Raw genomic sequence first — 13,231 nt, 5'->3', positions numbered from 1 at the left:
CAAAAAAAAAAAAAAAAAAAAAAAAAAAAAAAAAACCAACAAGACGGTATGTGGATAAGCAGGTGGGGAGTGGGCTTCCCAGGTGCAAAGGTCACCCCAGTTTTGGAAGAGCCGCTCAGCGAGACTAGAATCCTGGTTATCAGGTCTGCTCCCACCCTCTGCAGTCCTTACACCTGTACCCTGCGGCTTGGGCAGGGCAGTATCTTCGACTACTCCAGCCCCATGGAGTGAGTGAGTGATGCGGGAGGCAGGGCGAGCAGGCCCACTCTCCCAAAGCCCCCATTGCTTCCTGAGCTGTAACTCCAAGGTGGGGGAGGGGAATGGGACAGAGAACATCCCAAGAGGCTGGATGCCCCTGACCATCTCAGGAGCTCGGGTGTAAGCTGGACCCACAGTGGGCAGCTGTCGGAGCCTAGGCTGTAGGGAGGCCACCGTAGGCCCTTGCCAGCTATTGCACTGTGGGCTTCACTCTGGGAACCCCAGAGAGAAATGGCAGCAGCCAGACACCACCAACTGGTGGAGGAAAGGAGGTCAAGGGGGCAAGTTAAGAGACCAGGAAAAAATTTCCTTGTCAGCTCAGCCTGGCTCATGTCTCATGACTTTGCAGCTGCGTCACCAAATATAAGTTTCCATGGGAACCCAGGAGAGAAGGGGGGGGGGCTTTTATTTTAGCATCTGAGTTCACACTCCCCTAGAGAGGAGGCGGTATTGCCCATCTGCTTGGGGCCACAGAATGAGGGGTGCCTGAGAGGAACTGGGGAGAGGCCTAAGAGGATGGGTCTGGACACATAAAGTGTTGACAATGACCCAATTTTTTAGGCTTCCTGAGGCCTCTTCTAACCCTTAGGACCCAATCCCAGTCCTGGTATTTCCACCCGCCTCCCAGGGCAAGGCCTGGCCCCAGCCTCTCTGCCACACTAAGCTCCCTGCTCACCTGCGGACAAACTTGGAGGTGAACTTGCTGAAGATGCTCCCGGAGGCCCCCCGCCGGCCCTGGCTGTGGCCAGAGGGAGAGGCTGGGGTCACACCGTAGGGCAAATTCTGCTGGTCCCGCACCTGTCGGAGCTGCCCAGCATGGAAGGTGCTTCGACTGGACACACCCCGGGGGAAATTAGTTCGGTCTGGGGCTCCACCACTGCTGCTGATGTTGTGAGCGGAGGGGGAGGCGACAGGGACACGCTGGGGGGCTGTGCTGTAGGAAAAAAGGCGGGGCCGAGGGAACATGTCAGGTACAAAAAAGCCAAACACCTCCGAGCATCTGGAATATCCTGCGGTGGGGACAGGGAGGGGGAATGCTAGGGCAGAGGCAGCCATCACAGAGGACACAGAAGGAAGGGTGTGACCACTGAAGACAGCGGTGAGGAGGAGTCTTGTGGAGGTGGAGATGATTTGGGAAGGAAGGAAGGGAGACAAGGAAGGACCTATGTTGTGAAAGCAGTACAGAATGGACACAACTGGCTCCTTGGACTCTCGAGGGGACATTGGGAACCAACTCTCAAGGAGTGAGGGTCCCTAAGGAAATCCAGGAAGGTTCAGAACAGAAAAGGCTTCCCTTTGGAGTTTTGAACAGCTTCCTGCATACCTGTTTTAAGAGGGAAGACTAGAGGAAAAGAGGGACATTAATGGTATTTTTTTGTGCCCTCCACTTCCTGGCCTCAGGGGACAGAGCCATTTCTAGTGTTTAGAAGGATAAGAACAGAGCAGGTCGCCTAGGTGGGAAGAAGAGATGGCTGGGGTTAAGGGGGAGGGCAGGCTGAGGGCAGCAGGTGCACCAGCTGCCCCAGCACACTTGCCTGGGCCGCGGCACCTCACAGTTATTCTCCGTGGGGGGCAGCCCAGAGGCCTTGTTGGGGTGCACGGAGGCCGACATGGATTTCTGGTGCTGGCGGGGCCGGGCCGCAGAGACTGCGGCAGAAGCAGAAGCCGTGGAGGCCCGGGACCCTGGCATGGTTAGGCTAGGAGACAAAAGCAGCGGAGAGGCCCGGGTTAGGGGTGGGTGAGGTAGAAGCCTGGGTTAGGAAGCAAGGACAGGGCCAGAGCTAGGAGCATCAGCAGGATGCAGTTCAGGCCTGGTGGGCAGCAGTGAGAGGCAAGTCAGAGCTGAGGGTGACAAGATGGGAAGTGGAGGGCAGGGTGAGGAAGCAACAAGGTAAGGCTGAGCCTGGGAAGAGGGAAAGTCAAGGGGAGCCCACTGCCTCTGGCTGCATCGGTCTCCTAGGAACTTTAACAACAAGGCTGTTCCTTCTACAGAAGAGCAGGTATTGCTAAGGGGAGACCTTCCTCAAGCTCAGAAGAGGTAGAGCCAGGAATCTGAGACACTGAGGAAGGCTAACAGTCAAGACTGGGGCTGTGCTCTCACCAGCACAGCTGGAGTCCCCCTCAGATGGGCAGCTCTTGATTTTGCCCTGCGTTGGGGCCCCAAAGACAAAGCCTTAAGTACCTAGAGGAAGGTAGCTCCAGGCCTGGCCACAGTCAAGAAGCAAGAAGCCCATCGTGATGACCATTGGAATCCTACCCTCAGCAAACAACAGGAGCAGTCAGAGGAGGACAGGGAGGGGGGATGGTGTGGAGCAGGGGAGGGGAAGGTGGACGGCCAGACTAAACAGAGCCAGGACGGGACTCCAGGGAGCAGGGGTAGTGCTCTGGGGGGGCAGGAGACGGTGCTACTGACAGGCACCACGAGCCGCTGGGAGAGGCGGCTCCTGTGAGCGTAGCAGATAGCCCGGCACTCACCTGTCTTTGCCGTTCTGGATGGAGGCCTGGCCGAGGCTGGCCCTCTCCAAAAGTGGGGAATTCCTGCTTCGGTTTGTGCTGGTGGAGAGGACGCTATTCTGTGAGGAATGAAGGGCAAGAGTGGTCTCATAGGAAGCCAAGTATTCTCTAGCCAGGTTCTCCCCCAGGGGATGGACAGGCTTCCCTTCCTCCTCCCTTCAAGTAGACAGTTGCAGGTTTGAAAAAGGGATTCTGCACTTCTGGGGTAAAGGCGGGAAGGGCCCTACACTTGCATAGTAAGCAACTGTAGCAGTCAGAGGGCCAGGCCCCACATAGGAAGGGTGGAGGGCAGGAAGGAGGACCTGGGGCTGGGTAGGGGCCATGGCTCACCGTGGAGGGGGTAGGGGTGGTCTTCTTCCTCTCCAGGCCCGGCAGGGGGCTGGCAGGCACTTTGGCGGTGCTACTGGCCTTCCGCCCTGCCTCCCGGTCCTCTTCAGGCCGCTTATTTTCTGCATTGTTACTCTGAGTCTTCTTAGAGTAGGAATTAGAGGTGGGAATGGCAGGACCGGCTGGAGGGCCAGAGATGCAATGGAGAAGGTCAGGCGACTGGCCGCTGAAGACCCACCCCATGCGTGTCCCGGTTTCACAGACGGAGAGGAAAACTAATGACCTGCCCTTGGCTGTGCTACCCTGAAGAGGCTGAACTAGGACTGAAACTCAACTATCTCCAAAGCTACCACAACCAGTGTTGGCTCTGGAGAAGGGTAGGCCCCACCTGTGATTCTCAAAAGTACATACCCTGGTCACTGAAGCGCCGCTGCTTGGGGTTGGCTGAGACGCTGCGCTGTACCTTATGGGATGGGGATGGGGCACTGCTATTGGTCAGATCAGCTGAAGGCCGAGGTTTTAAGGTGATGGTGTCACCTTCCAGCTATAAGAACAAAACATGGTATCAAGGAGGGCAGGAGTTGCGCAAAGATCCCTCTCACATACCTTCCTGCCCTGCCTCACAACCACTGCAGGCTCACTAGAGACATCACCCCACGAAACTAACATACACCTAAACATATTCTCCTCTACTCTGGAGACATGCCCTGATACAGATGGGGACACACACGGCCACAGACACTCCCAACAGAAAGACACCCTGTTTTCAGAGAGGGATACACATGTCCACACATCCAGAGACATGAATACTCACAAGAACACATGAGGCTCAAGATACCAGCCCCCTGCCCACCCACCCCCAGAAAGCAATCTAGGCCCATATCAAGTGCTGCCAGACACCGCTTAAGCAGATTAAAGTGAGAACCCACAGGGGGCCCACCAGGCCTCAGGGAAAGCATCGAGTGGGAGGCTCTGAGTGCACGAACCAAACCCAAATGGGCAGAATTAATCCTAAGGCCTCCGATTCATAGCCAGGAGGACACACACACGCACATGGAAACATATGCCCAGATGCAAGCACCAGGAAGAGGCAACACACAGACTAAAACTTCCATAAGACAGAGACATACATCTCAACCGAGACGTACACTCCCAGACATGGAGTAACATAAAGATGTCTGGGTTAACACAGAACTGCCCATCAGATGACTGAGTCCCATTTTAATCTATGCAGAATAGCCAGCTCAGCTCATCCGTAGGGAGCCCAGCCCTGAGCCCAGTCCCCTCAGCTTCCTCAACAGGGAGATCAGTGAAAGGCCTGAGCACAGTCAAGGCTTCATGCCAGTCGGCAGAGGGCATACCCCCTGGAAACAGGCCTCTGCTGTAGACATGTGTTCAAGGCAGGGGTGCTACCTAGAGCAAGGGTGGCCAGGACAGGGAATGGGGTAGGGAACACGCACCTCAGAGCTCTTATAGCCCAGGAGCAGATAGGTGGCCATCACCTCATTGTACCTCTGGCCCACCAGTGAGTCCTGGATCTCTTCCCGCGTGTAACCCATCGACACCATCAACTCTGCACGGAGAACACACAGGTAAGGCTGGCCTCGACGTCTACGTAGGTCCAACCTCCTGGCCCAGCAGCAGCCTCACCTGTCCGCCGGGGGTCCTTGTAGTCAGGGAGGGGCTCCACATAAGGCTTCAGCTCATCGTCTTCATGCCCCACATTCATCCACCGATCTTTCATGATTTGCTGTGGAGCAAAGGGAAGGGACAAGGGCAGAGGGGAAAAACTCAGCTTAGAGGTCAACATGGGGCCCCCAGGACTTTGGGCCACTTGGTGTTGAAGGCTGCTCACCTCTAAAGTGCCTCTCTTGCTGGGATTAAGAATGAGAAATTTCTTAAGCAGGTTTTCACAGTCCGTGGACATGTAGAACGGAATACGGTATTTTCCTCTCAGTACCCGCTCCCGTAGCTCCTGTGGTTAGAAAACTTAAATCACCCCAAGGACCAGGGAAGACACTAATATCCAGGACCCTGAGACCTGAAGACTGGCTAGGCAGATGCCTGCCATCCAGAGTGCTTTGGAGGGTGAACACACACAATGTACCCCATTGTGAGATGGGAATCAAGGCTACTAATTTCCTTTGAACTGTGGCTACCTTAGCAGGCCCCTCTCTGAAGTTCTGACTTGGGGAAAATGTAGACAGTTGCAAAAGGGGAGAGGTGAGGGATAAGACCAGAGGTTGAGAGGAAATGAGAAGTGACAAAAATGATCTAAGCCTGACATCACTCCACCTTGAGGTTCTGTCCATCAAAAGGCAGAGATCCGCTGACCAGTGTGTACAGGATGACTCCCAGGCTCCACACGTCCACCTCGGGTCCATCATATTTTTTGCCCTGGAAGAGTTCTGGGGCAGCATAAGGGGGACTGCCACAGAAGGTATCCAGTTTGTTCCCAAAGGTGAATTCATTGCTGAAGCCAAAGTCCGCAATCTTGATGTTCATATCTGCATCCAAGAGCAGGTTTTCTGCCTGGGAGGTGAGATGGAAAATGTCAGGACACCAAGTAGATCACAGCGAGGCACTGCGCCGCAGGAGCTGAGGGGAGGGAGACCCAACGGGAAGTAGTCTCCACTCTCAGAACTTTCTTCACCAACTCCAGGGCAGGGCTTCAGACAGCATGAGCAGGCTGGGCAGGAGGAAGGCATGCAGGCCACCCCTCACACAGGCAGCCAAGGTAGAGCTGGGAGCCACAGCCTCAAGACCCTGGGAGCAGCACAAAACTTCAGGGTCAGTCAGGCCTAGGATTCACAGTCACGTCATGTTTGCGAGGACTCAGCGGCCAGGGGGTTCACAGGTAGTCTCAAACTCAAGTACCCTGGTAACAGAGACGGTGTGTGTGTGTGTGCGTGCCTGCAAAGCAGCTATGACACCACTGTGGAACACTCACCGTTCCCCTGGGCAGCTGCCAGGCCGCCTGAAGGATCAGGAGAGCCTGTAGTGCTGCAGTCATGCCTGGGAGCTCAGAAAGGGCAGAGACCCCTGCTGCCTCTGCAATGGGGGCCTGAGTCCAGGCACAAGGCCTCTGTCAGAGCCAATCCTAGGGGCTTCTCGCAGTTTCCTGAATACACAGGGCCTGATGGCACTGACAGCAATTTCACTGAAGAAAGAGGGGGAACACCCAGCTCTACTCCAAGGCACAGGAGAGGAGAACGTGCCTCACCTTTAGGTCTCTATGAACAATGAACTTCTGGTGACAGTACTGCACAGCAGACACTATCTGAAAGGAAGGAAGAAGGGTCAGTCCAGGGGTGTCTGAGAGTGGCCCACAGGGATGGTGGAGGCCACTTACAGCTGGGCAGCTCTTCCTTGTATGTCAAACCCCAAAAGGCAGTGGTCGGCCCACAGAGGGAGGCACACCCACCTGGCGGAATTTGGCTCGAGCCTCTTTTTCTTTCATCCTGCCATGAGCCACTAGGTAATCAAAGACCTCTCCTGAAAGAGATGGGCAAAAGCCCAGTGAGAGCCCATTAGGGTTGAGAGAGGCAGGAGCACAACAGGAAGGGGCGGTTCCACACCTACCGCCGCTGGCGTACTCCATGACAAGGTACAGTGTCTTCTCAGTCTCGATCACTTCAAATAACTTAACTACAAGAGAAAAGGCCAAGCCTAGAATCAGACAGGGAGCAGGGCCACATGCTAAGCCCAGAATGTCCAGGGGCATGGGAGGGACGGAGGTTCCTACTTCCAGTCTCCCCTCGTCTGGACAAGTCAAACTACTAAGACCAGCCAATATGCCAGGGGTAAAGCTGGATGTGGAGCTGAGCCTCCCCAGAGGCTTCCTTGACACCCTGGAGGCCTACAGTCTCCAGAAGGCAGTGCCATGGGCAGGAAGGACTCCACTGCCAAGTGCGGCCTGGCTAAGAGGGAAGAGGAGGGGAATGGCGGCTGCTCCTCACCTATGTTGGGATGATTCAGAACCTTCATTATTCTCACTTCACGGAAGAGCTAGAAGAGAAAACACCAGGGGTCATGCCTGCTTCCCTTTCTCTCCTCAGATCCCTCCAAACAGAGCCCATTCTAGGAATTTTCCCCCAAAACAACAACAAAAAACCCCCAACAACAACCACAACAAAGCCAGGCAAGGAGAAAGAAACAGGGCAGTGTTCTGGCTCACTGTGGCCTCCCGCAGCTGGGAGGCAGGGGTGAAAGAAGGCTGGCCTCTGCTGACCTGCCACCCCAGGCTGCTTCAGAATTGGATGAGCCAGTGGCTCCCCTTCTACATCTGCCCAAATCCAGCCCTAAGACTGTAGCTGGGTCTGGCTGAGGAGTTCTGTTGGGGACCATGAGCCAGTGCAAGTGGATCCTCAGCATAGCACTCCTTCCCCAGTTCAGTGACCAGACATGCCCCAGCAGGCCCAGTGATGGGGTGGAGCTCGAGGGGCACCCATCTTCTTTAAGCTTGGAGAAGTCAGAGGGCCTGCATTGGGGGATAGGCCTTCTCTCCCGGGCCTCTGGGGTGGTGATAGAAGAAGCCACTCCTATATATAGCTGATGCCAATTTTAATCAAATCCACCTCCACACACTCACGCTCTCTTTGTGAAACAAAATCAGGGGCTCCAAACCATACATTTCCATAAAGAAAGATGACAGAAATGAACTCCTTCCTCCCTGCGGGGGCCAGAGAATCGGAGGTGGAGTTTTTTGGTAACTTCTAGGCCTCACCACTTGCACAAAGAACAGAACCAGTTGTTTTTTGTTTTATGATTTGGGGTGGGGGTTGTCTGGAGCCCTAATCCATAATACAATTTATAGAATAAAGTGAACATTAATGAGAAAGGAAAAGAGGCAAGTGCCTTTCTAATCTGTAGGAACCTGAACCTTATCAGCTCCCTCTTTGTTAGGGTCCAGGTTTTTCTTGCTTCCTTCCCAGATTCAACAATTACTGTAGATGAAAAAGTAAAGAATCCTAGACTCCCCTCAGGGGCAGTAATGGGGAGCAGCACTGCAATGGGGCCCAGAACCAGCAGCCAGGATTCTTCCCCTGAGGACACCCTCTTGGCCTGGAAGCAGCAATCTCCTAGGAAAGACTGGAGTTTTCTGGGCTTGCCCAGACCCTGAAGGGGCTATCTTCTTGATGCTTTAGAGATCACTGCTAAGATCAAATTTAAAGGATGATTTGGGAGCTGGGTGGGTGGTACATGCTTGTAATCACAGTGACTCCCGAAGGCCGAGGCAGGAGGATGAGAAGTTTAAAGCCAGCTTCAGCAATTTAGTGAGGCCCTAAGCAACTTAGTGAGACCTTTGAGACCTTAGTCTCAAAAAAAAAAAAAAAAAAAAAAATTGGGAGCTGGGCACAGTGGTGCACACCTATAATCCCAGCAACCCGGAAGGCTTACATGCAGAAGGATTACAAGTTCAAGGCTAGCCTCAGCAATCTGGTGAGACTCTGTCTCAAAAAACAAAAACAAAAAATAAGGCTGGGGATATAGCTCAGTGGTAAAGTGCCCTTGGATTCAATCCCCAATATCAAAATAAAATAAACACCAGTCCTTCTTCCCATCCTCCTGTAATAAGCAGGGAAGCCCTGGTGAGACAGCAGTGTTTCCTTTGAGCCAAACCCTTCAGGGGACACAGGGGAACACCTTGGTTCCAGCTGTCAGCTTATCAGAAACTTGTGCCATCTACCATAGTTCCAGGAGCACTGCCCTCCATAACAGTCCCCGGCCCCTAGTCCTGAGCCTCTTCATACCACTTCGCCTGACACTTCTCGTGGAGTCACCCTCCTACCTGGCTCAATTACCACAATGTGGGGCTAGGGATATAGCTCAGTTGGTAGAGTGCTTGCTTTGCATGCCCAAGGCCCTAAGTTCAATCACTAGCACACAAAAAGAAAAAAGAAAAAAAAAAAAAGTGCTCAATTACCACAATGTGCTCACGAAAAGAAAAACTCGGGGCTGGGGTTGTGGCTCAGCAGTAGAACGCTGTGAGGCCCTGGGTTCGATCCTCAGCACCACATAAAAATAAATAAATAAAACAAATGTTAAAAAAAAAAAGAGAAAGAATAGAAAAACTCCACTGGCCACAAGATATAAAGAACCAGGTTCTGGTCAGAAAATCTGAGTCAGGGTCAGCTACAGAAGGGCCCAAATGAAGCTTGACAGATCTAAATAGGGACAACTTTTATGGAGCCAGGGAGGCGCCTTCTCCTTCTCTTAACTGCTAGAGCCCAGGAAGGGAAGACAGGCAGTTTCCAGTTCTATGGTAACCAGTCACTGGCAAGCTGTCCCCCTCTGCGAAAGAAAGTCTCCCTTTCCTTTCTTACTTCTACCACACTCTAAAGTTCCTTGGGTAGAGGGTTTGTGTTACTGCTGGGGGATTCCTCCATTACATATGGAGGACTTCAGTTTCCCACTGTTAAATGAGTGAAAGAAAAGTTCAACCTTCTCCAGCAAAAACTATGTGCAGAGGCTGGGGCTGGGGCTCAGCAGCAGAGCACTTGCCTGGCATGTGTGAGGCACTCAGCACCACATATAAATAAATAAAAAATAAAGGTACATCAACAACTAAAAAATATTAAAAAACAAAACCAAAAACAAACAAACAAACAAAAAACCCATGTGCAAATCACTTGTGACATTTAGCACAGTGAGCCTAGAGGTGAGAAGGCAAATTGGAAGTACCTCTCTTTATTCTGAACACCTTGTCAGGGACTCAGAACTACAGTCCAACTTCTAAAACTTCTAGTCTTCCATATTCACACTCTGAAATAGAGCTGGCAGAGAACACAGTGCCAGGTTCCCTGCCTCTTTACCCTATACTTCTAGAGCCAGTCTCCTGAATTCCTCCAGGCTGGAGTAGCTTGTGTGTATTTCTAGTAATGCTGTAAACACGTGTTTTTGCACAGGGCTGGCCACAGGCCAGAAGAGAACAAGGTATAGGAAGCAGATGAGACAGGTGGGCCTAGTGGCTGGAAAGGGGCAGAAAGACTGCAGAAGAGCCAGTGCCTGAGGCCAGTAGGCCCACCCAAGAGATCTGAGCAAAGTCCTGGAGAGCAGGGCCACGTGGGGTGGGTGGTGGACACAGAGGAATTGCCAGAGGACTTAAAGTAGGAATCCAAATGGAGCCAGTAGATCACTGAGCCCTGAGAGAAGCTTGGAAAGGGAGAGGAGGAGCTGGTGCTTACTTTTTGGAGGCTGGAGGAATTCAGTTGAGTCTTGTCGATGATCTTCACAGCTACCTGAACATGAGACAACAAAGCCCAAGATCACTTCTTTGACCAGGCTAAGCCTAGGACCTGATTCTACTTCCTCCTTTGTATTTCCTGCTCCTTTTCATCCCTCAGTTCTTAGCACCTCAGTCAGATCTCATTTTGGCCTGATAAACAAGAGGCTGGCTGCTGGTGTCCCCCCACTACCTGTAGAGTGTCGACAGGATGGGAGCTGCTGCCATACCCCTAGCCCAGTGCTCACCTCTTTCCCAGTCAGGATGTGCCGGGCCAACTTCACCTTGGCGAAGTTACCCTTGCCAATGGTCTTGAGGAGTCGGTAGTTGCCAATATGGGGCTGCTCGTCAGCAGAGGTGGCTGAGTTGCGGCCCCGCAGCATGTTGGACTTACTGCTGGGCTTGGAATCAAGGTGTCCCAAGGTGGGCTGTAGGTAGAAACAGACATACCTTTACACACTAATCTTCAGGTTCCCTAGACCCCTGCCCTCAGCTCTCTTCAAGAGACATAAGAGGCGGGGGCAGACTCCAAGGGGCTGATAGGCAGGGAGAAAAGGGAGGAGGGGAGGACATGGCGGCCAGCCTTCAGTCCAAAGGAGCATGGCATAAAGCACAGCCAAGATCCCAGGGAACAGCGCAGCTCCAGCATGGGTGCTACTGAGGCCCCAGCAATAGCCCAGCAGCTCCTCTGCCTCAGGTAGAAGATATGGCCTCCTACTGTCCTGTTCACAAGAGAAGATCACCGCATCCAAAGTCACAGGTGCAGCATGAGCAGAACTGCTTCAAAGCCTTCACTGACACCCAACCCCTTTATCACTTTACACTTTACATTTATTTGTTGTGGCTCCCAGTGAGAAGAGAGACCCATGAGGGCCTGCATATCTATTTTCTTCACTGATAGATCCCAGCACTTAGACAGACTGAACTACGGTTGATACTAAATGAATCCTTGCACAACAAATGAACTGAATAACTGGGTCCAAGCATGGCAGCAGAAGTTATAACTGGCTCTGAACATGTATACAAATATAATAATATAAGACAATATATATAAAACAGCATTATGGTTCAGCTGGGCACAGTGGAGTAACACCTGTAACCCCAGTGAATCAGGAGGCTGAGGCAGGAGGATGGCAAGTTCGAGGCCAGCCTCAGCAACTTAACAAGGCCCTAAGCAACTTAGTGAGACCCTATCTCAAAATAAAAAATAAAAAGGGCTGGGGATGTGGATGCTCAGTGGTTAAGCACCTCTGGGTTCAATCCCCCAAAATTAAATAAATAAAAGGAGAAAAGAAAGAGTCTGGTCTAATTCCTATTTTGAGCCCCAAATCACCTAGTGCCAGAGCCTCATTCCAGATCCTTTTGGAGCTACCTTAGAAACTTCAAAGAGACTGAGGATAATAGGGTGATCAGAAACGGGTGAGTCAAGGTTCTTCCTTTCCTGGCCCCACCTGGCTCCAAGTGAATACTTTAAAACCACAGAGAAAAAGCATGACTTGCTACAACCCAAGGAACTGCAAGACATTTGCTAGCTCGATAGATACTTCTCAAGCAGAAAAATAACAAGCACCCTGATTCTGACTCGCCCTGCTTGCCAATCTGTCAACAGAGGGTCTTTGCATAGTACATGTGGGGTGCTCTTCCATTGAGCTACATCCCAGCCCTGCCTCAGCTGTCCCAGTTGCTGGGATTACAAGACTGCACCACTATATGCAGCATGTGGGCTATGTTTTTGAGCTCCCTGAGCAGATCCCAGAAGCCCCTTGAAGGAGAAAAGACCCTATGCACATGGCAAACTGTGAAGCAGGGGCTCTTGACAGACCAAAAGAGTCCCTTTTTGCCTCCATGGCCCTCTCTGCTACGTCTCCCCATGAAGACACCGATCCTTTCTGTCTTCCATCCAGCTGCAGTTTTTTGGTCTACGATTCTCCCCGTACCCTGAGTCTTGAGTCCGGCTAGATGACCAGATTCTCACATGCCTGCTTTCTCCCTTCCTAACGAACTTCGGGGTTCCCACCCCCTGGAGACAAGGGCAGTTGTAGGCCCTGCTGGTGTCAAGTGGGGTGTTTCCTTTGAAGGATACTCATCCCATCCAGTAGGTCTGAAGGCCCAGCCTCCAGGGCCTACCACTTCTCAGCTTCATCCTCCCCGACAAGCTGCTGGACTTTCAGTGCCCCTGTCCCACTTCCAGGGAGCCAGCAACAGAAACCTTCCTTCTGTTTCAGCTCTCACGAGAGGAAGATGGGTGGGAAGGCTTCCTTGGCAGCTTCTAATGCACTTTCTGGGTTTCTGGTTACACTGTTTTTCTGAGGGCACAGCCAAAGGCAGCAAGAGCCTGACAGCCTCCAAGCCTGAACCTGAAATAGGGACTTGGCATCTACCAGGGGATGGGGCAAAGCTGGGAACGCCACGCCCATCCGAGCCCGCCCTGTCCATCCATCTTGGTGATTTTGGCCCTGGAGCTTGTCTTTGTGGCACAGCAGGACAGCATCCCCCTCAGCTTTGGCTACATGCTGGACTTCAAGAACCATCAACAACCATAAGTGGTACTCGCCATCCACCCTCTTCCTTATTGGTTAAGGTTAAGAGTGTAGATACCAGAGGTCAACTGCCAGAGTTCAAATCCTAGCTGCCACTTAATGTGTTAACTTCATTAACATCATCCTTGAGAAGGTAAGGATGCAAGAGGTGGGAGTTTGGGGGGAAATCACTCAAAAGATGACCCATGGGTGTTTCCACTCATCTGTGAGGTAATCTACTGGGTTCTAAGGAGTTCCACAGACCAACAAAACTAGATTTAAGTACTGGTTCTCCTACCTACTAGCTTTAGTTTTCTTATCTCTCTCTCTCTCTCTCTTTTTATTTTAAGAGAGAGAGAGAGAGAGAGAGAGAGAGAGAGAGAGAGAG

General features: G+C 52.2%; 1 protein-coding gene across 14 annotated transcripts in view; it reads right to left on the bottom strand.

Annotated features, from left to right (window-relative positions):
• Positions 1–13,231, bottom strand: part of Mark2 (microtubule affinity regulating kinase 2) — a 60,455-nt gene that overhangs the window by 5,139 nt on the left and 42,085 nt on the right. For 9 of the 14 annotated variants that reach the window (XM_015478139.2, XM_015478143.2, XM_015478142.2 and 6 more), the window contains 15 exons: positions 10,573–10,752; positions 10,287–10,340; positions 7,059–7,107; positions 6,682–6,747; positions 6,524–6,594; positions 6,323–6,379; positions 5,395–5,631; positions 4,955–5,074; positions 4,750–4,849; positions 4,560–4,672; positions 3,511–3,643; positions 3,103–3,281; positions 2,734–2,831; positions 1,794–1,955; positions 935–1,192 (listed from right to left, as the gene is read on the bottom strand). In XM_015478139.2, coding sequence (XP_015333625.1) covers positions 935–1,192; positions 1,794–1,955; positions 2,734–2,831; positions 3,103–3,281; positions 3,511–3,643; positions 4,560–4,672; positions 4,750–4,849; positions 4,955–5,074; positions 5,395–5,631; positions 6,323–6,379; positions 6,524–6,594; positions 6,682–6,747; positions 7,059–7,107; positions 10,287–10,340; positions 10,573–10,752 — 1,877 coding nt within the window. The remainder of the gene's footprint in view (positions 1–934; positions 1,193–1,793; positions 1,956–2,733; positions 2,832–3,102; positions 3,282–3,510; positions 3,644–4,559; positions 4,673–4,749; positions 4,850–4,954; positions 5,075–5,394; positions 5,632–6,322; positions 6,380–6,523; positions 6,595–6,681; positions 6,748–7,058; positions 7,108–10,286; positions 10,341–10,572; positions 10,753–13,231) is intronic. The other 5 variants (XM_015478145.2, XM_015478147.2, XM_015478146.1 and 2 more) reach the window with 2 other exon arrangements.

The sequence above is a fragment of the Marmota marmota genome, unplaced genomic scaffold, assembly GCF_001458135.2.
Source record: "Marmota marmota marmota unplaced genomic scaffold, marMar, whole genome shotgun sequence".
NCBI classification, from domain to species: Eukaryota; Metazoa; Chordata; class Mammalia; order Rodentia; family Sciuridae; genus Marmota; species Marmota marmota.
Note: the sequence above shows the minus strand (reverse complement) of the source record. Positions and strands in the feature narration are given on the sequence as shown.